Source organism: Gymnoscopelus braueri (assembly GCF_963280865.1).
Source record: "Gymnoscopelus braueri genome assembly, chromosome: 15".
NCBI classification, from domain to species: domain Eukaryota; kingdom Metazoa; phylum Chordata; class Actinopteri; order Myctophiformes; family Myctophidae; genus Gymnoscopelus; species Gymnoscopelus braueri.
Genome location: NC_137620.1, coordinates 36,781,056 through 36,807,115, shown reverse-complemented (window position 1 = coordinate 36,807,115; position 26,060 = coordinate 36,781,056). Strand labels below are relative to the sequence as shown.

The window sequence follows — 26,060 nt, the reverse complement described above, 5'->3', positions numbered from 1 at the left end:
CAATCCTCTTCTTCACGGCAGGCTTTCCTGTTCATAAATGGAGCCATTTCCTGTCTCTCTCTCTCTCTTCGAGTAACAATCGCCTTTGACAAAACTAAAACCACACAAAATGGCGACAGACACGAGACAGACAAGACACCCCATCGTGAGCCCTAGACCACTGGTTCTCAACGCCAAGTCCAGCGACCACCAGGGGTCCAAATACTCTTAAGTATAATTACAAATTATATTAAAAATTGAACCGATGTTGAGAACCAATGTACTACACCCTGTCCTCCGGTTACTGTGGTGACATCCTTGTCTGCCCATATTTGGTCGGTACCGGTTCAGTTTGGGTTGTTTTGGGGGGGGGGTTAGATGTCCAAGAGTTGTCAGGCTACTTCCTTATTGTAGGGAAATGTAGTTCTTAGGGACGATGCCACGCCTTCCGCCTACAGCTCCCTTGATCCACTTCTCATCCACGAGCTCCACCTCTGTCAGGATGTCCCCCACCTGAGGGGGGAGGGAGGGGGAGAGAGAGAGAGAGAAGGTGGGGTGGAGACAGAATGAGATCTATGAATTGTTTAACCCATTAAAACCGGGAACGCATCTGTGTAATCACTTAAACCATTATCTTGTACTTTGGCTATTCAAAAATAGCTGATGACCGGCGGACTCAAAGAGTCTCCATTGAGTCTCCAACTAGAGAGTCTGCCGGTCATCAAATTATTGGCTTAGGAATGCGACAAAAACAAAAACATCTCCATGAAGTCAAGGCTTTATGGGATGTGTAATTGATAGAAAATACGATTTTTTGGGGGGTGAACTGCTCCTTTAAGACACAACCATAAAACGTGAACATCAGTTTACATTATTTACGGTAGAGCAACAGATAAGGTACAACTTTTGGCCCTAACCTCTTTTGGGGAGCGCTGGTTTCTGTTCATTCAACCTCCACTTGTGTGTTGGCTGGTGAGACGCTCCTAGCGAGACATATATTCTCCACCACGCAATGGTATTGTGCGCCGAGAACAGCTGACATACAAGCCCGCGTCGCGGATCCGACCGTTGTGAGCTTGTAGGTCTGCTGTTCTCCGCCGTTCTCAGCGCGCAACATGTTCGCACGGCGGAGCATAAATTAGGTACAGCTGAGTGATCAAACAGTCAAGGAAAATAATACAAAACTAAGTGAAGGAAATCTACCCAACGGTGAGTAATGAAAAAGTTAAAATGACCAGTGACCACCTGTAACGGACACAAAATATTGATTTATTCATTCTGATCTGTTTGAAAAATAGAAATATAGGCCTTTCTCTTATACATGCCTCTTTTCAATAAAAGCCTGGTACCCACTACAGTTCAAACAAATACAAGCCCGGGTCACTATTAGAGGAAATACGGTAGAAGGTTTCTACCCAACAGCAACGATATGAAGTTTCATAATCTTGTGTTGTGATTTGAGGATACAGTATATTGAGTCATTATGAACTGAGTCACACACACACACACACACACACACACACACACACACACACACACACACACACACACACACACACACACCTTCAGAGTCAGTTCATCGTCGCTCTCTGCTGTGAAGTCAAACAGGGCCTTGGCCACGCCTTTAACCTCCGACTGCTGGCCCACGATTGGCTGAGCTGGAAACAGGATGAGGAAGTGTTGGTTAGACAGAACAGGAGGAAATATAGTTTTTCCTAGGATGGCAGTCGGACACCGGCGATATAGTTTTTCCTAGGATGGCAGTTGGACACCTTAGCCAAATTCCAACACAAAAATTTCAGCCTCATCTCCGCACTCTGTCCTCCGGCGTGACCCGGAAATTGTTCTCGTCCCGAAAGGTTAATTTGCTTTGGGAGGAGCCGAGAGAGACGATGCTCCCCAAACCACTTGGAGCGACAATCAGCGAGGATACATCAAGAGTGTCCTTCATGTTTAGAGAGATGTAAGAGAGCGCTCCTTTTGCTTCCCGTGATAACCCATTACTTCCACAATAGCGCGCTTTTCGATGCTGCGAGGCCATTGGCTGCTCGGCGTGGGCAACCGCTGGCAAAGCGCCTCATTTGGGCTCACAAGCTTCAAGGCCACACTGTCGTCACTCATGCATGCCTGTGGTTTTCATTTAATTTAAGAAGTCATGCATTTGTTGTAAAATCTTGCACAGACGCAGCAGGTTGTCGAGTGAACCAAACGAGCGTTGGTGTCTGACTGACATCCTATGAAAAACAATATAACAAAGAGGGGTGATGTTACATTATTAGAACCTCAATTCATGAGGGGTTGTTCCTGCAGGCGTGGCATAATAATGGCATAATTAATTGATCCTGGAATTGTTAATGAGGGCACAGACAGAGCCAAGTTCAAGGTGCTATAAAACTAATTCATAATGTTTTTTGGGTGATAAAAATACTTGACGGGACCATAATTGATCAAACATTTATATGTCTGACCAAGTTGGGATGTGTGAACTGCAACTTTTAACTAATGTTGCTGGGGACGCCCTGGAACCCCCTCAAAGACCCCTTGGGGTTCCCGGACCCCACTTTGAGAACCATTATACCAATGTTTGTGTATACAGTAGTACGTTATATATTACCAGTGTAGGGTTGAGTAAAGGCCACAGGATACAGTCCCTCCTTCCCATCCACTCTGCCTCTCCTCCACTCTGCGTCAAGGTGCTGAATGACGTTGATTAGTGCCCCCTTGTGGAATGACAGGTCACCTGCAGTCTGACCTGGGAAGTCAAAGAGTGCTTCGGCCCACTCCTCTTTCTGCAAGGACACACACACATAAACATGTTAGCCTACAGACACACACACACACGTCAAACTTAAACTTAAACATGATATCTCTTGCTATCTATATCCTATAACAAGGGTTACAGCCTGTAAAAGGTCCATTTGGTTCCTGGCTATAATAGCAGAGTTCCACAAGCTAACTGGATATTCCTTGATTCCAAACCTTCCTCTCTGAGGGAGAGAAACGTGAAACCAAATTAAGATTCCTGGTTTAATTAAATGAGTTCATTCGATTATACATTTGTCCTCACCTCAGATGATTTGCTCTGACATACAGCTGGCCCTGTTACAGACAGAGTAAACAACATTTAGTGACAAACAGACAAAGTAAACAACATTTAGAGACTGACAAACAAAGTAAACCTTCAGGGCTGTCAAACGGTTGGTAATTAAATCACTACATTTACAACCTATTTTTTAATGAATAGGTTGTAAATGTAGGGCTAATAGCCAATTCATTGCTTTGAATATCTGACAGCCTTGTTTGCTAAGTCAACCTCCAAGTAGCTGAATAATATTTAAATGTTCTGTCCACATATAAAACTCTCCTTATATCAAAATGCATAGAAATTAGACAATGAATAATCAATGTGTGTGGTCTCTATTCTCACCAGCCTCTTCCTGTGTTGGTGTGTCATTGGTCGTTTCCCCTGGCGACGGTGTTTGCAGTGGGAGGGGCTCTACCACCTCGGCGAAGTTAAGAGGGAAGATTCCTATTCGCCCGTGGATCTGGCCCCGCGCCCACTCCTCACCAATCAGCTCTAGGAGAGTGATGACATCACCCTGAGAGAAGGTGAGCTCGTCATCTTCCTCGCCCTCGTAGTCGAACTTTGCAACACACCTGGGACCACTACACAAACATGATATAAACACACACACCATAAATATCATACTAAATATGACTATTTGACCAGGATTTGCTGACTGTACTTTTTTACAGCACAGTGTTCATATTTGTGTCCTTGTATATGTATCTTTTACATAAACAAATTATTAAACCATTAAAACCAGGAAAGTGTCATTTTAGATTTTAACCACATTAACCATTATTTTGTACTTTGGCTATACAAAAATAGCAGATATACAAGCTCATAGCATGTCACGAGCTTGCTGATCTGTTATTTTTGAAAAAACATGAAAATTGGGGCAAATCTTTGAATATTTATACATTTTAAAGCAAACGTTTTTACTAAATTCTTTGCTTCTGGGGGGTCCCTGGATAAAAATATTTTGAGATGGGGGTCGGTGGCCAAATACATATAACTTTGGGGGTCCTTGACATGAAAAAATGAACTGATATAGCATCATACGTTTTTCAGAAAACCGTTAGGATTCAGAAGACATTATTTTAAGAATCAGCCTCAGGTCTTAATGGGTTAAAGAAAGAGAGTGTGTGTGTGTGTGTGTGTGTGTGTGTGTGTGTGTGCGTGTGTTACCTCTCAGGTGTAGTGTCAGGTTGTTGTTTTTGTCCAGCAGGATGCTCGGGCAGGATAGACTGAAAAACAATGTAGAATTGTACCATTTATGGATGTATACTTGTTTCTGATTGCCTGGAGGATGTGCATTTAACACACATAGTTCAGGTCAATTATTACAGGAACAGTTAAAACACATTGTATTACCAATCCAATATCTTAGCTCCATTAACGTGTTATTTTTTAATTGATTTGGTGTTGGGATGACAGTGCTACTTATTTAGTTTAACGAATTTAATGAATGTCCATGAACTATTGGATCCAATCCACCACATCAGCACTTGTCAGACACTCTGACACTGAATATAAAAATCACAGCTTCGCTACAGCAGAAATATTGACATTGCGGTTTGAGATAATGGAATAGTAGTCCAGCAACTATCCATGACAGCAAACATATTACCAGATTAATTGAACCTAAAATTGAAGTGAATTGCAATACTTCATGTGAGTGATGGCAATGGTAAAATAACCATCACTTATGTTTCCCTATTCTGTGGTTTGAGTAGCCTCACCAGTAATCTCATCTGTAGGAGCTATGAATTGGTTTATTGTTATTATGATGATTAGGTTTTGGTTATGTTGTTTGTTTATGCACAATCACTGGGGTACGTGAATAATTAGGTTACGGTCATAGGGGCGGACACATTGTTACCTCAAAAGAACCACCTGTTCACCTGCTGAAAACAGACAGTAGTGAGAGGGGGGGTGTGGGACTCGGTATTTTTTGCTTTATTGTTTTGATCGCTGTGATTATGTTGTCATAAAGTTTGAGCTTAGTTTAACTAAGTTCTTTATGTTCCTTTAATAAAAAACCCTAAATGCATTCTTTGGATCCAGCAAATGTTCCTTTTGTTATGCGGAGCGAGTCAAACAATAGACAATGGCCCATCTCATCGCCTCTAAGCGACTTATTTAGTTTGGTCTCCAGCAGTCACATACACTCATCCATCACCCCACATTGAGACTTGGTGGAATAGGGGTGTTTTCTACCAATTTTCCAACGTTGTATCACATATTTGAGTGCACATCGTCCTATGGATGTCTTTAGTAAAAACGGTGTGATAAAAATGTATGATATTCTGATGTGAATCGAGGAACATTGTGAAGGATAGTACACAACAGAACCATCACCTGTTCCACCTGTTGCCCTCTGGGAGGCGCTACAAGTGCATCAAAGTAAGGACAGACCGACTCAAACATAGCTTCTTCCCCAGAGCCATCACTGTCTGTATTCAATGCAAAGATGCACTGATCCCCATCCGATATATTTATTATTATTAGCACTACTATGCATTGTGCATTTAAATGTTATATTTTCATACAGTACACTCCAGTATTTATGTTGTTGTTGAATGTTGTTGAGCACACAATTGTGCTTACGTGGTCCAGCACTTATTTAGTTATAATGGTATAATGACAATAAATTCTGATTCAACCATTTAAATCCTGTATTTCGACAGCTTTTGGCAAAACAATCCAAAAACACAGAACACAAAGGTGGCGAGGAAGAGTGCACAGCAGCAGCTGCGTTCTCAGACAGAGTCTCGAAGTACAGGATTTAAAGAGTACATTAGGGTACATATCGTACTGTATGACAGATACAGTATGTACAGTACTTACAGAGTAATTACAGAGTATATATTATTATGGCATATAATTACAGATGGTATGTTACTCTAATTTCATGATGACATGACAAGGTACCTGAGACTCCGATAGGCTGAGGCTCTCAGGGGCCATTTTCGATTGGTCCTTCTGATCGGGAAGAGGCTCTGGTTGGATTTCCAGGTCTAGGAGACTCTGTGATTGGTCAATGAGAGGGGTGACCGTGTTCTGACTGCTCCCCTCACTCAAGATAGGCTCTGACGGGGCGGGGCTTGGATCGTCCAGTACGACCAGGACTTCCTCTTTCTGAGGAGTCTGAAACGTGAATGATCAGTTATTCATACAAAACATATTGTCGCTGTCGGTGGAAACCTTGTACGTTGAAAACAGTTACTTTTCAGGAAATGAAAAAAAAAAGAGCCCGTTTTCCAATGGATCCAGTGTAGTTATAATGTAGCCACTCTTGTTAATACTTTTCATTGGTTCAATATTTATAAAACCCACAGACACACGTAAAATGATCCCTGGCTAATAAGCCTTATATGCCTTAATACATTATAATTGCACTCTATAACTAAAAATAAAAACACCTTAAATATTTTATTTATTTTAGAAATAGTTCATCTTTTACTCAAGGGGGACAGGACAATGCCTGTCACAAGTTGATAATGTTATGTGTGGTTCAGCCCTATGGAATGCATCAACGTGTGACGGCAGTTGTCCCATTGAGTAAAATATGAACTATTTCTAAAATAATTGCAATATTTAAGGTGTTTTAAATTTTAGTTAGAGGGAAATTATAATAATAATATATATCAATAATTACAATTATTAAGGCATATAAGGCTTATTAGCCTTATATGGATCTTTTATATAGTGAAAATCTACAAGCTTACAATGCACTTGTAGATCTGCTATTTTCACAATTTTGGAAAACATGGAGATGGTTTACACAATAAACAATAATAAATAAATAGAAACATTCATACCCAATCTACACACACACGTGCACACACACACAAACACACTCTTGTACAAGTAAATTTTTTGGCTATCACTTCTCATGTGTGTGTATATGTATGGCGTGTGTATGCGTGTGTATGCGTGTGTACGTGCGTACATACATACCCCATAGCTACTATAAAGGGCGTGTCCAGGTTTGGGTCTGGGGGGCAGAGGGGGGCCTCTTTTCAGCGTCTTTTGACCCTGCGTCTGATTGGACGGTGTGGGAGAAGGGGTGGGGCTATTCTTGGAAGGAGGAGGTGTCTGAATGGACGGTGTGGGAGAAGGGGCGGGGCTATCCTTGGAGGGAGGAGGTGTCTGACTGGACGGTGTGGGAGAAGGGGCAGGGCTATCCTTGATGGGAGGAGGCGGCTGTTCAGCTGATGAGGGAGGAGGGGTGGAGCTTAATTTGGAGGGCGGGACCGGATTGGTTGTAGATGACAAAGTGGAAGTGACTGTAGGAGGGGGCGGCCGGCCAGGAATGTTTTTGATTGGTGGAGGGCGAAGGGGGAGGAACTTAGCCCCCGCTGGTCTGGGGTGGGAGAAAAGAGAGAGAAAGAGAGATTCAACTTTACTGTCACCTCACAAGTTTACAGGTGTAAAAGATTGGGTGAAATTCTCTCATACAAGATCACAACATTTTTGGAGAAGGAAAGAAACAAGGAAAACAGTCAGATAACAAGACATAATATCCACATCAACAATATAGTACCAGCAATGTGAAATATATAAGGTGATGGTGTATGATACAAATTGTATAAAATGGGGCATAATGCTTCAAACTCAAAAAGACATCCTGGAACTGTTGTGCTATTGGCATTCAGTTGATTTTCAATACCATTCCTACATAGAGAGAGAGAGAGCGAGAGGGAAGGGGGGGGGGGGGGAAGAGAGACAGGGAGATGAAAGGAGATAAACACAGATGTTGGGTTCTCACTGGACGCAAAAGCATAGAAGAAAATCTACCAGATGCCAAAATGATTGCTGAACATCAGGAGGCGGCTGCGGCGCTACGCAGGCGGTATGAACAGCACAACTGGTTAACATGGGCGCCGAAATGAAAACTGGCTGCAATTTGCAACTCTTCAGCGTCCGGTGTGAGCCCAGCGTAAGACAGATGGAGAGACAGGGAGATAAAGGTAGATAGAAGAAGAGCTAGCCATCCTTAAGGGATTTTAAGTCTTAGTCTTTCCTTCACGATACATAAACAGTCTGTCCCAGCTCACCGTGGAGGGAGAGAGGGCTCTGCAGCCTTGGTCTGGGCCACAGCAGGAGCCTTCCTCTGGGCTACAGTGGGTGCAGGTGGTTTTGTGGGTCCCGTTGGGGGTTTGGGTGGTCCGGTTTGGGTGGTGGGTGGGGGCTTGGGTGCAACAGGGTCTGGTGGGGGTCCAGACGGCTTGGGGGCCAGTGATGGAGCTGTGGGTGTAGGAACATTTCACAAGTAAACATTTTAAAATGGTATTAAAACACTGAAACCCTATTGCGAAAATAGTCAACCTGCAAGCTCACAAACAATGCATCGCATCACGGCACGTTGTGAGCTTGTAGATCTGCTATTTTCGGGGGGAAATGACAACACTCGATATAACACTTCCCAATGTGAGCAAGTTCAAAGGCGTAGGCAAATCTACATCGGCTTGCATAAAAAAATATCTAAACATGTTATTTTGTAGACTGTCAGAGATGTGTCGCTCTTGAATTAATTTGGATCAAAGTGTATGTGATGTTATGATGAAATGCTGTGTAGGATAAACGTCAGATTTATTAAGTGTGTGTCAAATTAAATTCAGTGAAAGGGAGTAGTCTGCCATAATATTTTAGTTTGGTTGATGTACACTCCTGTCTTAAAGTAAATGTTCTCTATGTTGAACAAACATCCTGTTTATTCACAATAACAGAACGTCATGTATTTGTGCACTGCTCTGTGTGTGTGCATGCGTGTGCGTTTTCATGTGTCAGCATGTCAAACACCCACACATACCACAGTTATGTGGATAGTTATTATGCACAGCCAAGACACAGAAAAACACATGAAATCACTCTGACACACACACACACACACACACACAATAAATAGCATCTCTTCTGACCCAAACAAAAGATAGTCACACAGCACACTTACATGAATGATGTAGAAATACAGTCTGTGACACTCGTGCACACACACACACACACGAAACAGTGCCGTTTGTGTTGTTCTTGCACAAACATGGCATGTTTCTCTCACATGGGGGGGTTGCATAACCCTATAAACCCTGCCTTTCACACACACACACACACTCACTCAGATCTCTCCTCAAGTCCTCTATTGTCCTGTTACACACAAACACACACACTCTCTCCCTCTCTATCTCTATCTCTATCTCACCACTGGCTCTGCGTGGCAAGGTCAGTGTTGGTGGTTTGACAGGAAGTACTGGTCGACCGCTTCCCGTTTTCACTACAACAAACAAACAAAAAATACAGATTTAACAGCAACAATAAATACAACTTCCTCATCTGAACGGGTTAATGTCAATAATAAATAAATAACAGTGTATATATCTTACAGTATGATTGAAAAACCAGCCAGATTGAAAAACGAGTGCTTATTTTCTTCGAGTTCACCTCCCACTCTCCCCCACGGCGGGGCGGACCCCGTCAAAAAAAGAAATGACGTCTCAGAGGTACCGAGACTAGGGGGGACGATGATTTATAATTCTGTCCCAAGTCACCTTCATACGGCGCGCCTCCGTCGGTGTGCACCTTTTTCAATCTGACTAGTTTTCCAATCGTACTGTGACACACTCATATCTATGTATGTATGTATGTATGTATGTATGTATGTATGTATGTATGTATATATATATATATATATATATATATATATATATATATATATATATATATATATATATATATATATATATATATATATATATATATATATCTATATCTACAGTATAGATATATATAAAATCAAATCACCGTATCAAGAAACTGCCAAAAATCTACATAAAGCTTAGTTTTTCATTAAACTGAGATTGAGAATCATCCGACTCATTAATGAGTAATAGTTTATCATATGACCAAAAGTAATTTAACCAGCAGTATGTTCTGTCCCAATAGTTTATTTTGTTGCTATTCTGTAATAGAATAACAATGCTATGAACTGCTTCTGTTAAGGGCTGTTGGATTTATCTTATCACAGAAGTCAAACTTCCTCTCTTATGTTAGTTCAAGCACTGTATTTCAGTTGGTTCAAGCCCTCCTTCACCAACAATACACCTTGTTCAAACATTGATTTAACCGAGGCTGAACAGAGTTTATTTCAAGTAGAATGATAGGAGAGTGTACTGAACGTGTGCAACTCAACATCAATACTGATAACACCCAGCGAGTAAACACCTTTCATACTTTACGGAGAGTCCAACCAAACAAAAACTTGTTTTGTTCAATTTCCCGTAACAAAGAAAGTTCTGAGAGTGTTATATACTGCCTCAGACAGTACTGAGACTGAATGCCAGACCCCGCCCACTCAGTAATCTGCCCATATAGCTCAATGAATCTGCCTAGCAACACGGCAGCTCGCCCTAGCCACTGCTGGAACTGGTGGTTTTAATAATATGTGGATTTCCCTCTGACGCACCGTTGGAAATGTGTGACTGAGGTTTTGTCATTACTTGGCGACGGGTTGTATTGTGTTTATACATGGGATTACAGAGGTGTTTGTTCCTCCTGGAGGTTGGCTTGTGAGACTACTACCTATTACCTAACCTCATCAGCCGACGTCTCTTCAAAACTTATTGCTGCTTCCACTGCTGGTAGAATCAAGCCTTGGGCAGAATGAGGAAACAAAACTAAATATAAGGTTATCACGCCCACCTTGAACATCTGACCAATCACACTGTCCGAAGTTTCTTTAGCTAGTCAGAGGGGACGCAAGAACTCGGAGGCACAAGAACAGCCAGGCAAAGTTCTGAGAGGCACTGCCGAAGTTCTGTTCTGAATGATATCATTTTACAGTTATTGCCTACCCCGTCCGAACAAACTTTGGACGACAGTTATATGTAACACTTTGGATGGAGCATTTGGATGCTTTATATTTATTATATCCTGACAGGAACAGGAACGTGTTGTGAGCTTGTAGATCAGCTATTTTCAGTGTGCAACATCATTGTGTAACAGCTTTACAATTACAACTGATTAGCTGGTTACCTAACATGGAGCTCAACATCAAAATCATTCCGAACACTGCAGCTCACCAGCTTGGATGTTGGATGCGTGCGTCGTCTCCGCGTTTGAATCTGGTCTCTGTGCATCAGCCTGCGTCTCTGCTCCATCACCTGCATCACCTCCAACCTCCACAGAGGGTCTAGGGGGCAGAGCCGGAGAGACAGGCCCAGCCACAGTGCTCTTTTCCCGGTTAGACGCGCCGACACTGGCCCTGGGGGCTACAGTCGGTCTGGGTGGGGGTCTGTGGCTGGTCGGGGTGGAGGGGTTGGAGCTGCTGTCGCTCGGGGAGGGGGTGGCTTTAGGTGGAGGGGGTCTGGGGGCGGGGACTGGGGCTGGGACATTGGAGAGAAGGGTTTCACTGGGAGGTGGTGGTTTTGGGGGAAGTACAGAGGGTTTTTCACTGGTTTCAGGGGGTTCAGATGCTAAAACAGGGTCTGGATTTGGGGGACTAGAACAAGCCGAGTCAGTCAAGAGTTGGGGGGCTGAGTTGAGATTTAAAGTGCTGGCGTCGCTCGTTTTTGGGGTCTCAGTGACACCCGAGTCTGACCCTGATGCTGGCGAACTTCCCTCTTCCCATAATCCTTTGCAGGAGGGTCTGGGTTTGGGGGCGACGGTGGGAGGGCCCGGTTTGGTCGGAAGTTGCCCCTGGAGACGCGGGCGGGGCCGCGGTTCGGGTCTCTTAGGCACCGCGACCTCCTCGAAAACCTCGCTAGCAGCTCCACGATCGCCGTGGTTACCGTCTCCACAGCCAACGTCAGCTGACTGCTGTTGTTGTTCGAAGGCCAGGATCCTGGCTTTGAGAGTTCCCATTTCCTCGTCGTCCTCCTCCTCTTCGCTGTCCGATTGGCTGAGCCCGCTCCCGTCGCTACGGTGATCGGGGAAGCCCCAGTCGTCTGAGCTGAACGCGTCCAACAGCTCCTGCAGGTACTTCCCCTGACTCACTTCCTGTTTGGTGAGGTCACTTCCCTTGCGGGCGGCGGCGAGCGTGGCCAGGCCGTCCGCGCGGAGTTTCACCAGGGTCTGAACTTTGACCTCCCTGCTGATTGGCCGCAGGCTGGCCTTAGAGCGGGGGCGTGGCCTTGGCCGCTCCAGCGGGGTGACGGCGGGGTCAGTGGGAGGGGTTGCCACGGCGACCACCTCGGCGGCAGAGAAGGGCTCCCATTGGTCGGTCTGAGCGCTGGAGGTCGAGGACAGAGGTGAGGTGTTTGTGGACGGCTGTGTGTGTGTTGAGCAGTGTGTGTCTGAGGAGGAGTGTGTGTTTATGGCGGAGTGTGTGTGTGATGAGGAGGGTTGTGTGTGTAGAGTGCGTTCAGACTCAGCGTGTGCGTTTGCTCCCAGAAATTCGGACAGCGAGATGAGCGATGATTGGCCTGTGGAGGTGGCGATGTCATCAACGTGAGACGGTTCGGGAGCGCAGGGGAAGGACGGGCGGGCGGGTTTCACTGGTTTGGCTATACACACACACACACACGCACACGCACACACACATTAATATTAGGTTGTAAACAGACTTGATTGACAGTTAATCAAACTAATCAATTTAACTGATTACAAAAAATAAACGCTAATCGATCATTTTATTAAGTAATCAATTAATAATCAATCGCTATTTTGGGCATAGGCTAAAAGTTTCCAAAGATTTGAAAAAAAAGTGAAAATAGGCAATCAGCTATTTTTCCATGACATCATTGTGCGATGAAATATGAAAGAGAGCTTAAGTGGTTAATCTATTCGGCGATATATACAAATATTTCTCTCTCAATTACTTGATTAATCGACTGAATAATCACTAAGAAAATAATGGATGGTTGCAGCCATAAAGTGAATCGATGTAAACTGTAAGATGTTTCTAAAAACATCCAGACATTAATGATGGTAATAACTAAAGAGCGGCGTCTTACGGGGGGCGGGGCGGAGTTTAGGGGCGGAGCCTGTGTCCGTCTGCGTGGCGATGGTTGTCTTGGAGACGGAGCAATGTGAGGAAGAGGAGGGGGGAGGAAGGAGAACCTGCTCCTGTGACTTCTCCCTGATCACCTCCTCATAGGACGGAGGAGGCTAGAGAGAAAGAGAGAGACGCGGAGAGAGAGACAGAGAGACAGACATACAGAGAGAGACAAATAGAGAGAGAGACAGAGAGAGTAAACAGTGAGCTAATAAATAAACAAATGTGGTCAATTACATTTGGAGAAGTCTACAGACAGACAGACAGGGCGCCCGGGCATTCTGCTCGGTCACTCTGGAATGCTAATAAAGCCTTTTTTCTACACTTGTTTTTCTCCTAGGCTTTATGCCCTCATGTGATTGGAATTTTTGCAAATGTTTTGCTCTTGTAGCACTTTGAGATTTGTTTTAAATGTAAAAGTGCGTTATAAATAAAATGAATTATTACTATTATTATTAGACAGACAGACAGACAGACAGACAGACAGACAGACACCTGTAAGGACGAGGGAGGGATCGTTGCGCCCCAGAGTGCGCTGGGGGGAGGGGGAGGAGGGATGCCCCCAGAGGCTCCTGGGAATCCGGAAATGGAGGCCAGCGGCTCCGCTGACAGGATGGTGATCTCCGGTCGCCTGCCAACGCACAGGGAAAACAGGAAGTCAGCGCACATCATCGTTATAAAAAAAATAGAGAAAAGTATAAGAGGAGAGAACAGAGAGAGAGCTCCACCCATCTGGGAGTGCAAGTGGCACAAAACAAACCGCTTCTCTGTCACATGATAGTTTCAACAACTACCTTACATGAGGACTGCATAGCCTGATCTTATGCCCGATATATCCTTAGTTGCGTGCTGATGTCTGTCACGGAAAATAGCAGATCTAAGAGCTCACAACAAGTCGCAGTGCAACGCGTTGTATACTTGTATATCTGCTATTTTCTGTGCGAGACACGATGTGCAACCAAGTAAGTATAAATCGGGCTTCACCCTCTGTCTCTGTCTCTTGTGTTCCTCCATAGCAGGTCTTACCTTCTGTCTCTCTCTCTGCTCGTCTCACTGAGAGAGCTGGACCTTGTGGAAGCTAACAGACAGAAAGACAGGTAGACAAAAAGACAAGACAGACGGGTGAGACAGAATTCATGCAAAACATCTTCATCTACGTAGAGAAAAGCAGTTTGTCATCAAGTGTTTTGTACAAAAAACATTAATGAGAAATACAACGTTTGGAACTGTGATGCAACAGTTCATTATAGAGCTGTGGCGTTAAGCGCAGTGGGGTTCACAGGGGTGCCACGCACACCAGTCCTTTTGAGGTGCCGACCAACAGAAAAGGACACTAAAACAATCAATAAATATTCGGCTCTACTTTGTTGTTTTAAGGTGGCTCTCCGCCGCACCCGGCGGCGGCGGCAAGCGTTGGAAAGCGTCTGTTGCCGAAAATCTGCTGTTGAATGGGCGGTGGGTACGGTGTCGTGTTGGGTCGCATGCTTGGTCGGCTTTAGACCGTCGGATAGCAGCGGGCTTGTTGTTGAAAAAGACGTCAAGACATAGGCTATTTTTTTTGCAAGCGCCATAGTAGCCGTTAGCCTGAAAACCAGACGAATCTGCCAGAGCTATTAAAAAAAAGTATTAATTCGACTGCCAGTCTGTAGTAATCTGTTGTAGTCTGTTTCGTGGAGAGCTACCTTTAAACGTAGTGTAGTGTCTTGATGGTTTAAGGAGAACATGACATGACATAATCTGGGTGACTTGGCTGCTAATGTAAAGCCTACAGACATAATTTTAGGTGTGATTTTTTACAGCTTTTTTAGTTTCAACAGATAAGGTGGTCCAGTCTTCTTTTTAACAGCAAGTAACGCCTCTAAAATTAAGTTTGTACAGGCTCACTTGTAGGAGAGACTTCAGGTCAAAGTTCTCTTTATTTCCCTGTAACCACAGTCTTCTTGCCATGCCTTGGTATAAGATGTAGTAGAGATAGTCACAAGGAACTAAACGAGATAAAAAGGCAGATACCAGACCTGGCATGACCGAGGCTGTCTCTCTCTGAATGTTTACGGGGATGACTGAGTTATCCTGTGCACAGTCACACCTAGCACTGAGTCCAATGAGTTTGATTCAAGCCAGGTGTGAGTGCTTAAATAAGCCATCCCCCATCCCACAGAAATAATTTACAACTCCTGCTGATCTAGAAAAAGTCTTCCGCACATTCATCTTCATTTAGCATTTATTCCTCCCGTCCGGTTTACTGCAACTCCATATCACTCTTTTAACTTCTCACTTGTAAATGAGGTTTCAAACCTCAATGTGACTCTTAAATAAAGGTTGCATACATGCGTACGTATACTCAGGCTTCAAAAAGAAAAACCTATCTCGTCTCCAGTTAGATCTGAATGCAGCAGCCAGACTGTTAACCAAAAACAAAAGAGCAGAGCACATTAAACCAATTGATTTCAAGATTTTATTTATTACTTTTATGGCACGACTCAGACTCGGTCTAGAGTAGACTTTTTAAACAATAACCCCATATGAGCAGGAGTGTGGCCTTAGATCCTTAGGCAGATCCCATCTGATCTAAATTGAAGACAAAAGGCAGTCGTGCCTTTGCCACTAGGGGCCAGCCTGACAACACCAGGCTAGCAAGTTAAATGTTGTGTTTTAAATCAGTTTTAAATCACTTGTCAAAACACAGTTTTACAGACCTGCTTTTACTACCAGTTTAGTCTGTAATTGTGTTCTTATCTTTTTATGCTCTTTTGTTTTGATCTTTGATGTTGTGTGAAGCGCTTTGTAATATAACCGTTTTAAAAGGCGCTAATACACCATACAGTTTATTATGTTATGACAGAAGAAGGTGTTGTGTAAAACACAAGGGATGAATACTCACTCCTTTTGATGACAGCTCTGATGGAGGACAGCGGACCGTGGCTGAAGAGGGAAAAGGGGAAAAGATTAGTCACGACTTCTTTGCCTCCGTCATCTCCTCTCTCTCCGTCTCTTTTTCCATACAGACACAGTTCGGTTGAAAGCCACAGTCATCACAGTGACAAATACAGACTTGAATAAAAGTATATTATTCAAACATAGTAATTTGTCTTGGAACTTTTAGGTCTCAAACATTCAACACTGTAAGTATGATGAATGGCTTTAAATTAGATTATCTGACAATGTGTTAACTTTATCATGCAGTTGTTCATCTGACCTCATCTAATCCACAGAGACAGGTTGAAGGCGCTGTGACCTTTCCCACGATCTGAGTCACATAGTCACGTAAACTCTATGTAGAACACACTGACTGTATACGGTCAGTCTATTGTAAGAGGACTTAAGGACACATGATGAGGAAAGGAAACAAGGAGACGTGAGGTCATATGACCTCATGTCAACTGTGTAAAAAGCGCTGGCCTCTTTTTTTTTGCGCCTTCCTGTTCAGTTCTCAAGTTGAAACGCATGCATTATGGTCCATGTTTGAGATACTCTAATGAATTATAATAATTCAGCCCACTTTTTAGTTGTTGTCGGGGTATTTGTCACAGTACATTTCCAGATTTTGCACATAATGTGAAATTTGTCCTCTGTATTGAGCCCATCCTAACTATTAGGAGCAATGGAGAAGTGTCATTAAACCCCATATGGTTGAGTGGAGTCCCTCAGGGCTCTATACTAGTGTATTGTGAGCTTGTCGATCTGCCATTTTCCACGTAGCAGCCCTGGAGGAAAGCTTTCGCTGAAAATGGCCAATCGACAAGCTCACAACGAGTCGCTCTGTCGATCTGCTATTTTCCACGAAAGCTTTCCCCACAATACGGCTGCTGGGGTTTAAGTGGTTAAAACCCAGAGATGACCTCACATGGACCTTGTTCTCATCACTAGAACCTGACCTGACCAATGGCAGGTTTTTGGGTTCGATGCGGATCTCGATTTTGGAGAGTTCTAGACCACTGGTTACCAATATTTGTGTCATGAAGTGAAACATATTCTAATCAATTCGATTTTTATTTATTTAACTTGTACGTAAGAAATTAATACAAATGGCTTTTCCCCCCCCCTCCCTCGAACACGGACCAATTGTGTTCGAATAGACACTCAGCCAAGCCGGATGCAGCGCGGTGGATTCGAACCCCTAGACTCCGCGGTGGTGAGCAGCTACTTTCACAAAAAAACTTTTGAAAATCATCATGTATTGGTCCGCCTCTAACTCATGGCAAAGGGGGTTGTTATTACATTAGTTTTTCTACTGTGGACAACATTTCATAAATACCTAAAAGAATACCAAAGACTAACTGATGTTTTTAAACATCATAAACAACAGAGAGGAGTGACTGCTTAACGCATTCCATCTGTCTGAAACTGAACACACATACAGAAAGCAGGGCTCCATGTCCTGTCCGAGGAAACTGGAGATAGCTAGAGGGCAGATAAGACAGGAAACGACCTCGCTCACTTCCAGCCAAAAGCAATGGAACTTCCCTTTAACACGGTGTGTCACACAGACACACACACAAACACAAAATCAGTTGGTTGGGTTTGGCATGTTAAATTGGGTGTAACATCGGTATCCCCATGGCTAATTAGATTTGACTGTTTATGGTTAGGTTTGGGAAATATTCAAATGCAGTCCAAGAGGTGCACGCACATCCAAGAATACATTTCGACCGGTGCTGGAATCACACAGGCAACACAGCAGAGAGGAAAAAGAACGATCTTTTTCTTCTCTCTAGCTTTGGGAAATATGGAAATTGGAATGGATGTTAGTCAATGCAAAGTCCCCCAAAAGTGTGCAAAACTGCTGTGTGTGTGCATGCCTGTGTGACATCGTCTCCACCCATTGTATTAAAACAGTAACACATCCCTGCTTTGATCAGAACAACGGACCCCAAGTAGAGGATTTTCTAGTTTCACGTTGCTCAAGAGCACAGCGGTTTGTCTGTTTTCACTTACAAAGTTCTAACTATGACCAGACAAACATGACTCACTTCACACACACACACACACACACACACACACACACACACACACACACACACACACACACACACACACACACACACACACACACACACACACACACACACACACACACACACACACACACACACACACACACACACACACACACACACACACACACACACACCAACATTAGGACAGCATTGAAAACTGCGGAAAAGTAATCGGAAAATAGCGGATCTATAAGCTCACAATGTTGGCAGCTTGTAGATGACTATTTTTTGTGTGTGATGTCGCTGCACAACTAAGAATAAAACAGGGAAAACTCTTAACCCCAACCCTTACACCAACAAATCTAAATGTCTAATCCTGAATCTTTTTACCATAAAACCAAATGTTTTCTTGTGAGGAGTGAACCAAGAAAATGGTCCTCACAATGTCTATTAGGACCTCACTAGTATAGTAATACAACACACACACACACACACACACACACAGTACTCCTCAGTTAAAGTCCAGTCGTTTTAAATCTCTGTGGGTTTATTAGTCATGTTTATGGTTTCTGTGTCTCTTCCATGTCTCCATTTGTGTCTTTGACTCTCCTATTTCTCTCTCTCTCTCTCTGTCCGTTTCTCTGTCTGTTTCTCTCTCTCTCTCTCTGTCTCCAAAACTCTTTCCTTCTCTGGCGTGTTGCTACGGCAACCAGCCAGCACTGTGAATACTTTCAGGAGTGTGTCAGTGAGGGAAGAAGAAGTCCCGGCAACGAGCGGACCTCAGCACTGCACCGGGACACCACCAAAAAATAGTACCACACCTTTACTGAGAGAGAGAGATACAGAGAGAGAGAGAGAGAGAGACCGATATTACATTGCTTTGGCAATGTAAACATATGCTTTGTTATGCCAATAAAGCCCCTTTGAATTTAATTTCATTTTGAGAGAGAGAGAGAGAGAGGCACTTCAAAGGCACTTCATCAAGGATGAACACAGTGGATCTAACATGTAACTTGCCCACAGAAACTAATAGCTCCACCTACAGAATGTCCATCGACCTCACCAGGTGAAACAAATCAAACGCACCCTTGCCAAAGTAGACACTGGTAGATGGGGTGACTCAAATCAAACACACCTCCCTGGTCACTAAAACCACACGAATCAAAAGCACACTTTCCAGTATGGGTCTATGACCACACAGGCTAACTCCACCCACAGAAGGTGCCCGCACAGCCTCGCCAGGTGAGGCAAATCAAACAGCAGGGGGTGAGGGACTGTGTGGAGAAAGGGTGGAGGGGGGGGCGATGAAGAGAATGAGAGGAAGAGTATAATGTGTCTTACCTGTGTCGGTGCTCCGGTTTGTGTCTATCTGGACGACCTACAGACAGACAGACAGACAGACAGACTCCATAAGTAATCTCATCTGAATGTTTTCCACAACAAATCAAACTTCACATTAACCACTTGAACCCCAGCATGCATATTCTGGGAGGGCAAAGAGATTTGGTGTAGACAGAAGAAAAGAAAAAGTTAACTCAGGTCCAGTTGAACTAAGTCTACAGGATTTGTGTGGTTAAATCTGATGATCCCAGATCAGATCGTACATCACACATATCTTCATACAAAGACAACGAGAGAGAGAGCGAGAGAGAGAGAGAGAGAGAGAGAGAGAGAGAGAGAGAGAGAGAGAGCATAACAAAGAACAGGAGTAGCTTTAAGCAGAGTGCTGAGTTAGTAGTTGTGTCTCTGTGTGTGTGTGTGTGTGTGTGTGTGTGTGTGTGTGTGTGTGTGTGTGTGTGTGTGTGTGTGTGTGTGTGTGTGTGTGTGTTCTTCTTACCTCCAGTCAAAACTTCACACACCCAACATTCAACATGAGCGTTTGACTTCTCCTCTGTCACTTTTTCTCTTTTCCCCTCTCTCTCTCTCTGCCTGTCTCTCTCCTTCCTCAACTGCTTCAAACTATTTCCATTCCCTTTCCTCTCAAACGCCAACTGGACAGACAGCTCTCCTACGTTTTGCCTGGCTGCGATTGGTCGTTTGGGATGAGGTCATCCAGGAAGTGACCTTCTGATTGGTCGGTGTAGAGTTCTGCTGCAGTCATCAACAGTTTTTTTTTACAACATCCAGATGTTTCTCCAGCTGGCATCACACACACACACTCAAGTTTTACCTTCCCCCTCCCCACAGTCGCACACGCACACATATATATACGAACAGACACAGGTACCACATGACATATACACACACTATAGTTTTACCCCACACACAGAAACAAATACAAACGTGCATGCAGATCATGCATGGCATGTAGACTAGCCATAGCACATACACACACACACATTTTATTGACATTTTTGATCCCTAAAACCTAAATTGGCAAATTCTCACCCTTCTTTTAGTATTTATAAGGTAATAAAGTCCTTCTGATCTTCTGATCTATACTTTGCTGCTATCAGAACAGGATCAGAACAAGATGGACAGATACAGATAGATAGAGGGTTCTGTTGTCAGATCAGAGCAGTGGAGTGTTTGACCACTTGAACTCCAGCGCCCCTATTTTGAGGGGAAAGTTACATTACAAGATCACAACGCGCTTGTCGATCGGCTATTTCTGGTGAAGAGATTTGGTGTAGAAGGAAACGAGAACAGAACCAAGAACAGAGCCAACACAGGTCAGTTTCACTAAGTATACAGACTAGAGGGTTTAAGAGGTTAGAGGTTAAGAGAACATGTTTGGACATGCCTTCAAGCAGTCGGCATGAGAACAAAGGGGGGTTTGGTTGGTCAAGAGGTTTGAATTACAGTAGAGAAGCATTAGTACAATTTATGTTCAGACTGGCAGTCCAAATAAAACATTTTGCCAACAGAGATTGGAATCAGATGTGTCAGGTCTGAACAGCATAAATCACATGCAAAAAGATGTTTGCGAATCAGATTCGAACCACACTCTGGGTTTCCCGTTTCCTGTCTAGGTGCTACTGGAGGGGGGGTGCACATGCCTGCACAATTCTATATTAAAATTGCCTAATGGGTGGGTCAGTTGGTTGGTTGGTCGACCACCCGTCAAATGCACATAATGCAGTCAAATGAGTATACAGTATATGGAGATCAACATGCACTTATGTCAGACACAACATAAACCAAATGCACATATATGGAGATTTGATTTTCAACATGCACTGATCATGGATCATGGATCGGCAGTGCGACATACTGTAGTAGTAGGTGACCCGAACCAAACTCTAGATATGAGGGCTGCTTGAGGCACAAACCTCTAGTATGGACAAAATGTCCATACTAGAGATACAATATACCAATGGGTTCAAACATATTTTAAATTGTGTAGCAACAGAGAAAACTAAACATTCTTTAAAAAAACTAACATATTACAGGTCTATTACACTCTTATTTTAAATGTTTATTCTGAGTTTAGTCTCAGTGCTAAATGCTGACCAATTCAGATTCAGTGTCGGTGGTGCTTCTAGGCTAAACTGGTCTGGCGGAATCCCTAACATTCGTAGGTGGTTTGAATTGAAATGTGATTCAAATCCGATTTCTGCATATGTGTCTCAGTCTGGATACTCAGACACTGAATCCTGATTTATACCTCGACTACTTCTCGGCCTAAAGCCCATGACCCACCTAATTCCAACACATTTTGCTAGTCTGGGATGGCTCAGGGTAGAAGATAGGGTTAAGCAATTAAAAATGGGATTGGTTTTTAAGATAGTCAAAGGGGCAGTGATCACCTCAATACCCTCATACTGTACCTGACTAACTACTTCTCCAAAGTGAGTGACACCCACAGCCACAATACTAGAGGGAGCGACAACGATCTGGTACCACCCATCTATAGAGAACAAACATGGGAAAATTCTCATTCTACTACTCTGCCCCCCAGGGGTGCACTGGTCGCTTCACGGGACACCAAAGCGTTCCCACAGGTTTTTTTTCACCCGCAGGTACGGATGTGAACGCACGCGCGTGCACGCTAGAACACGTCACCCTCGATTCACGAGCCAAGTTCCCAAATGGCTACTTTGCATAACAGGTTTACAAGAGAGTGTGCAAATGTATGATCCTCACTCCTTGCATACTCCATGTAAGCAGCATTTTGGCTTCAGTAGCCGCTGCTGCCAGTATCCTATCTGCACGCAACAAAGCCTCAGCCACCATCGAAGAAGAGAAAGATACTCGTTCAAAGCAAACTTTTAGATTCAGCTCCTATAATTCAAGGCATTCCTTGAAGATTTACAAAGACTAAAACTTCCAATACAAACATGTTTCCTGCTATAGGTAAAATAAAATACGCTCAAGGTTATTAAAATAGCGTTCCGCCAGTAAAAGAATCACCATTACACCCCTGCTGCCACCAAAATGTAGAATGCCCTGACACCACCCCTTAAAACATGTGGATCACTGGCTTCTTTCAAAACAGGCCTGAAAATCCATCTATCAGGAGACCATAAAGGGAGGTAAACAACATTTTCCCATAGAAAGGAGGTGACATTCACTGCCGACATTTTTCCCTTTTCTCCTTTGTACATACATATAGTGTTTTATATTTGTTGATGATATGTATTATTTTGTTATCTTTATGCTATGTTGATTAATTGAATACATAGGACCACAATGGAAACAAGTCCCCAGGACTTTTTGGTGTAGCCTAAATGTCTGACTGTATACTGTGCCGTTTACATTTCTGACTAATAAAGTATTCAAAAACAACAGCCACCAATGCAGTTGGTTGACGATGTCTGAAATACACAAATCTTATCTGATCACTTGCAAATAACAGTGTGGACACTCAGTCAGTCCTAAAAGATCAGATTTCACAAACAAATGGGATTTGCCAGCAGTCTGAAGTGGGTGGTCGACATCCTCTAGAGGTCTGTGCAGCAGTCATTTCTGCAGGGACCTGTCTATGACACCTGTCCATGGGACATGTTGACCATGTGGTTCTGAGAATGCTTCAACTACTTCAAATGAAATCCACTGGACTGAATAGCAAAAGTACATGGCCGTGTCTGTTCCCCGTTTCCAACACTTTCCAAGTGATGGAACATAATATTTAACCACACGTTCACTTATGACATGCCACAATTAGGAGCATGTTATAAGTGAATAACACCACCAGTGTGTCACGATGTGACACTCTGTGAGCTTGTAGATCTGATATTTTAGCTATATGTGGTAGTAGGGCTTAGTGGTTAATTACTAATATTATTAGAATGTCAACTATTACATACAATTATCAATTTTCTAACCAGCATTATGTATTTGTAGCTAATTTGGAAGCACGTTGCAGCAGCAATGTTCCAACAAGTGAAAAAAAAGTGGTAGCAGCCAAGTGAAGAGCAAGTCCACACAGTATCAGTGCTTCTATTCAGACACAAGACATTTGCATTTAGGTCAGACACTTAGTCCAATTCATTCCAAAGGTGTTTGATAGCAGGGCTCCAGACTAACGTTTTGTTACACTGGTGAGCCTAACCTATATCGCAGACCCTGAGGGCTTTAGAAAAAGAAAGGACCAAACATTTTCAGGGGGTGCTGACATTAAAAGAACAGGAAGGCTGTAGCTCCACTAATGGGTCTAAAATCAATGTGCTGTCAAAATCTATACACAGTCAATACACACGCACGCACACGCACGCACGCACGCACACGCACGCACACACACACACACACACACAGACAGACGAAGGGAATAGAGCAGTGTGAGACAGAGGGAAAGATAATGGTACAAAGGACTGACAGGGAGGGGAGAGGCAGCATGAAAGAGAAACAGACAGAGAGGGAAAACAAATGGAGAATAGAGAGACACTGAGACACACAAAGAGAGAGAGCAAGAGATGGTGTGTGTGTGTGTGTGTGTGTGTGTGTGTGTGTGTGTGTGTGCGTGTGCGTGTGTGTGTGTGTGTGTGTGACATTAAAATAATGGGTCTTAGTCTTGGCACTACCATGTACCATTACTGTCACCCTGGAATGTGTGTGTCTGTCTGTCTGTCTGTATATCTGTGTGTGTCTATCTATGTGTGTCTATCTATGTGTGTCTGTGCGTGCGTACGTGCGTGCGTGCGTGCGTGTTGGGGGGGTCAAGCAGGTGCACACGACAAAACACGTGAGTGTGCATACACACCCTCCCTCGCTGATATAATCAAAAACAGATGATGAAAAGAAAAAAGTCTTTCGAAGAATGTGTGTGTTTAACACTTAAAAACATATCCTAGCTGATGTTCAAGTTCACATCACACCGCAAAGAGTTGTGAGCTTGTAGATCAGCTATTTTCTGCACAGAGATGTGATGTAGGGGGGGGGGGGGGGGGGAGGACCTAGCGTAGAGCCCTATGAGGACACCTGTCAACTAAGTATAATAGACATTAAGTTGTAGACATTAAGTTAGATATTAACTCGACCACTTCTTGAACCCTATTCTTTGGAGATCAGCTTGCAACGTGATGTGTTGGTTGAGCTTGTGGATTTGCTATTTTTGGCAAAGAGAATAAGATTTGGTGTAGAGGGAATGAGTCTAGTACAGAGCCCTGGGGGACTCCAGTCAATGAAATACACAGTATTTGTGGTTTAGCTACAGTAACAGTAATAGACAGATATTGAGTTCACAGACATTGAGCTAATAGACAGATATTAAGTTGATTTGCAATAAGTTAATAGACATTGTTAGGTAGATCATTCTTTAGGCCAGTGGTTCTCAAAGTGGGGTTAGGGTTAAGGTTCCAAATAGACCCTTACAGGTCTATTAACTCTTAGAGCAGTGGTACTCAAACTTTTTCATGTCAAGGACCCCCAAATTGACACTTATTAGCCCACAAACCCCCATTTGAAAAGATATGACAGGGTCCCCCATAAGATAAGATTTGTACGGCTCTAGGAGTGATTCTCAACCATTTTAATTTCAAGGACCCCCAGTTTGGCATGCATTAGGCTACGGACCCTCATTTCATGACATTTCTATCTCAGGGACCCCAATTTATATTGTAAAATCCATGTTAATTTAACTCTCAGAGTATACAAATGGGTTCCATTTGTACACTCTCGGAGTTACAGACCCATAAGGGTCCATTTGGTTCCCAACTATCTATCATTTAGCCGGGGACCCCCTGGAACTCCCTCAAGGACCCGTGGGGGTCCCCGGACTGCACTTTGAGAACCAATGTCTTAAGAGTGCACAAATGGATCCATCATCCAAATGGACCATTTTGTTCCATTTGCACACTCTCAAGTTCATTAAAAAGTGTGACAACCACTGATTATTTCACAATGCAGTCTGTGAATAATTATGCTAATTCATAATTGTAATTGTAATAATAGACAGCGTCAGGTGCACATATATAGGCCTTTTACATCTAGTATAGTACTTTGAGGAAGAGGCTCACATACACACACATTACCCTTTAAATCATATCCTAAAACGTAGAAAATGAGCTTTCCTGACAATAACACATGATTATTACTATGTATTTATTCATCAGAAAGAGTTTTTCACCTCCAGAGGAGTTGGGTCTGGGTTGTCTCCTGACCACTTGGTCTCTCATGTTCTCCTCCTCGTCCTCTGTCCTCCTCGCTTCGGCCATCTCTTCTTTCTTTCCGTGTATTGTCTTTCTCTCCCTCTCTCTCTATCTGTCCTCCGTTCCTTCCTTATCCCTCAGTCAGTCAGTCAGTCTGTCTGGTGGTAAAATGGAGTTGAGAAAAGTGACAATAATAACACTCAGCACTGCGCGGATCCTCCTCTCACCGCGGCGAAAACAACATTCTCATGATATTCCGATAGATTTCACACCCCGACACCCACCGTGTCCCGTCGATAAAGAGTCATTCGGTGAGTTTTGATTGAAGACAGGAGATTAAAGTTAAAAGTCTGTTAACTCTTTTCTTTCCTTGTCTTTTCTCCTCCTCAGTGTTTCTCTTGTGTTTGTTTGTTTGTACCGACAGGAACGGGTGCACTGTGCACGCTGCCCTCTGACGTCACCGCGGAGCACAGAGGAGGGAATAAGAGAGGGGAGGAGAGAAGGAGACAAGAGGGAAGGAGGGAAACTTATAATAACAACTTTCTAGCTAACTAACT

At 43.5% G+C, this 26,060-nt stretch overlaps 1 protein-coding gene across 3 annotated transcripts; it reads right to left on the bottom strand.

Annotated features, from left to right (window-relative positions):
- Positions 1–26,060, bottom strand: LOC308101783 (uncharacterized protein). 3 transcript variants are annotated; one of them, XM_080451256.1, is made up of 18 exons: positions 25,788–26,060; positions 25,482–25,661; positions 19,316–19,352; positions 15,919–15,959; positions 14,064–14,115; positions 13,533–13,668; positions 12,997–13,150; positions 11,125–12,546; positions 9,249–9,320; positions 8,107–8,296; positions 7,007–7,412; positions 5,978–6,193; positions 4,232–4,290; positions 3,407–3,645; positions 3,047–3,078; positions 2,594–2,768; positions 1,543–1,637; positions 1–492 (listed from the first exon to the last, which is right to left on the bottom strand). In XM_080451256.1, exons 2-18 carry the CDS (start codon positions 25,567–25,569, stop codon positions 385–387), a joined length of 3,522 nt encoding a protein of 1,173 aa, XP_080307382.1. In that variant the 5' UTR covers positions 25,570–25,661; positions 25,788–26,060; the 3' UTR covers positions 1–384. The 3 variants fall into 3 exon arrangements, with proteins under 3 accessions (XP_080307382.1, XP_080307383.1, XP_080307384.1); XM_080451257.1 differs by having other exon boundaries at positions 25,482–25,657; XM_080451258.1 differs by having other exon boundaries at positions 5,978–6,184; positions 25,482–26,060.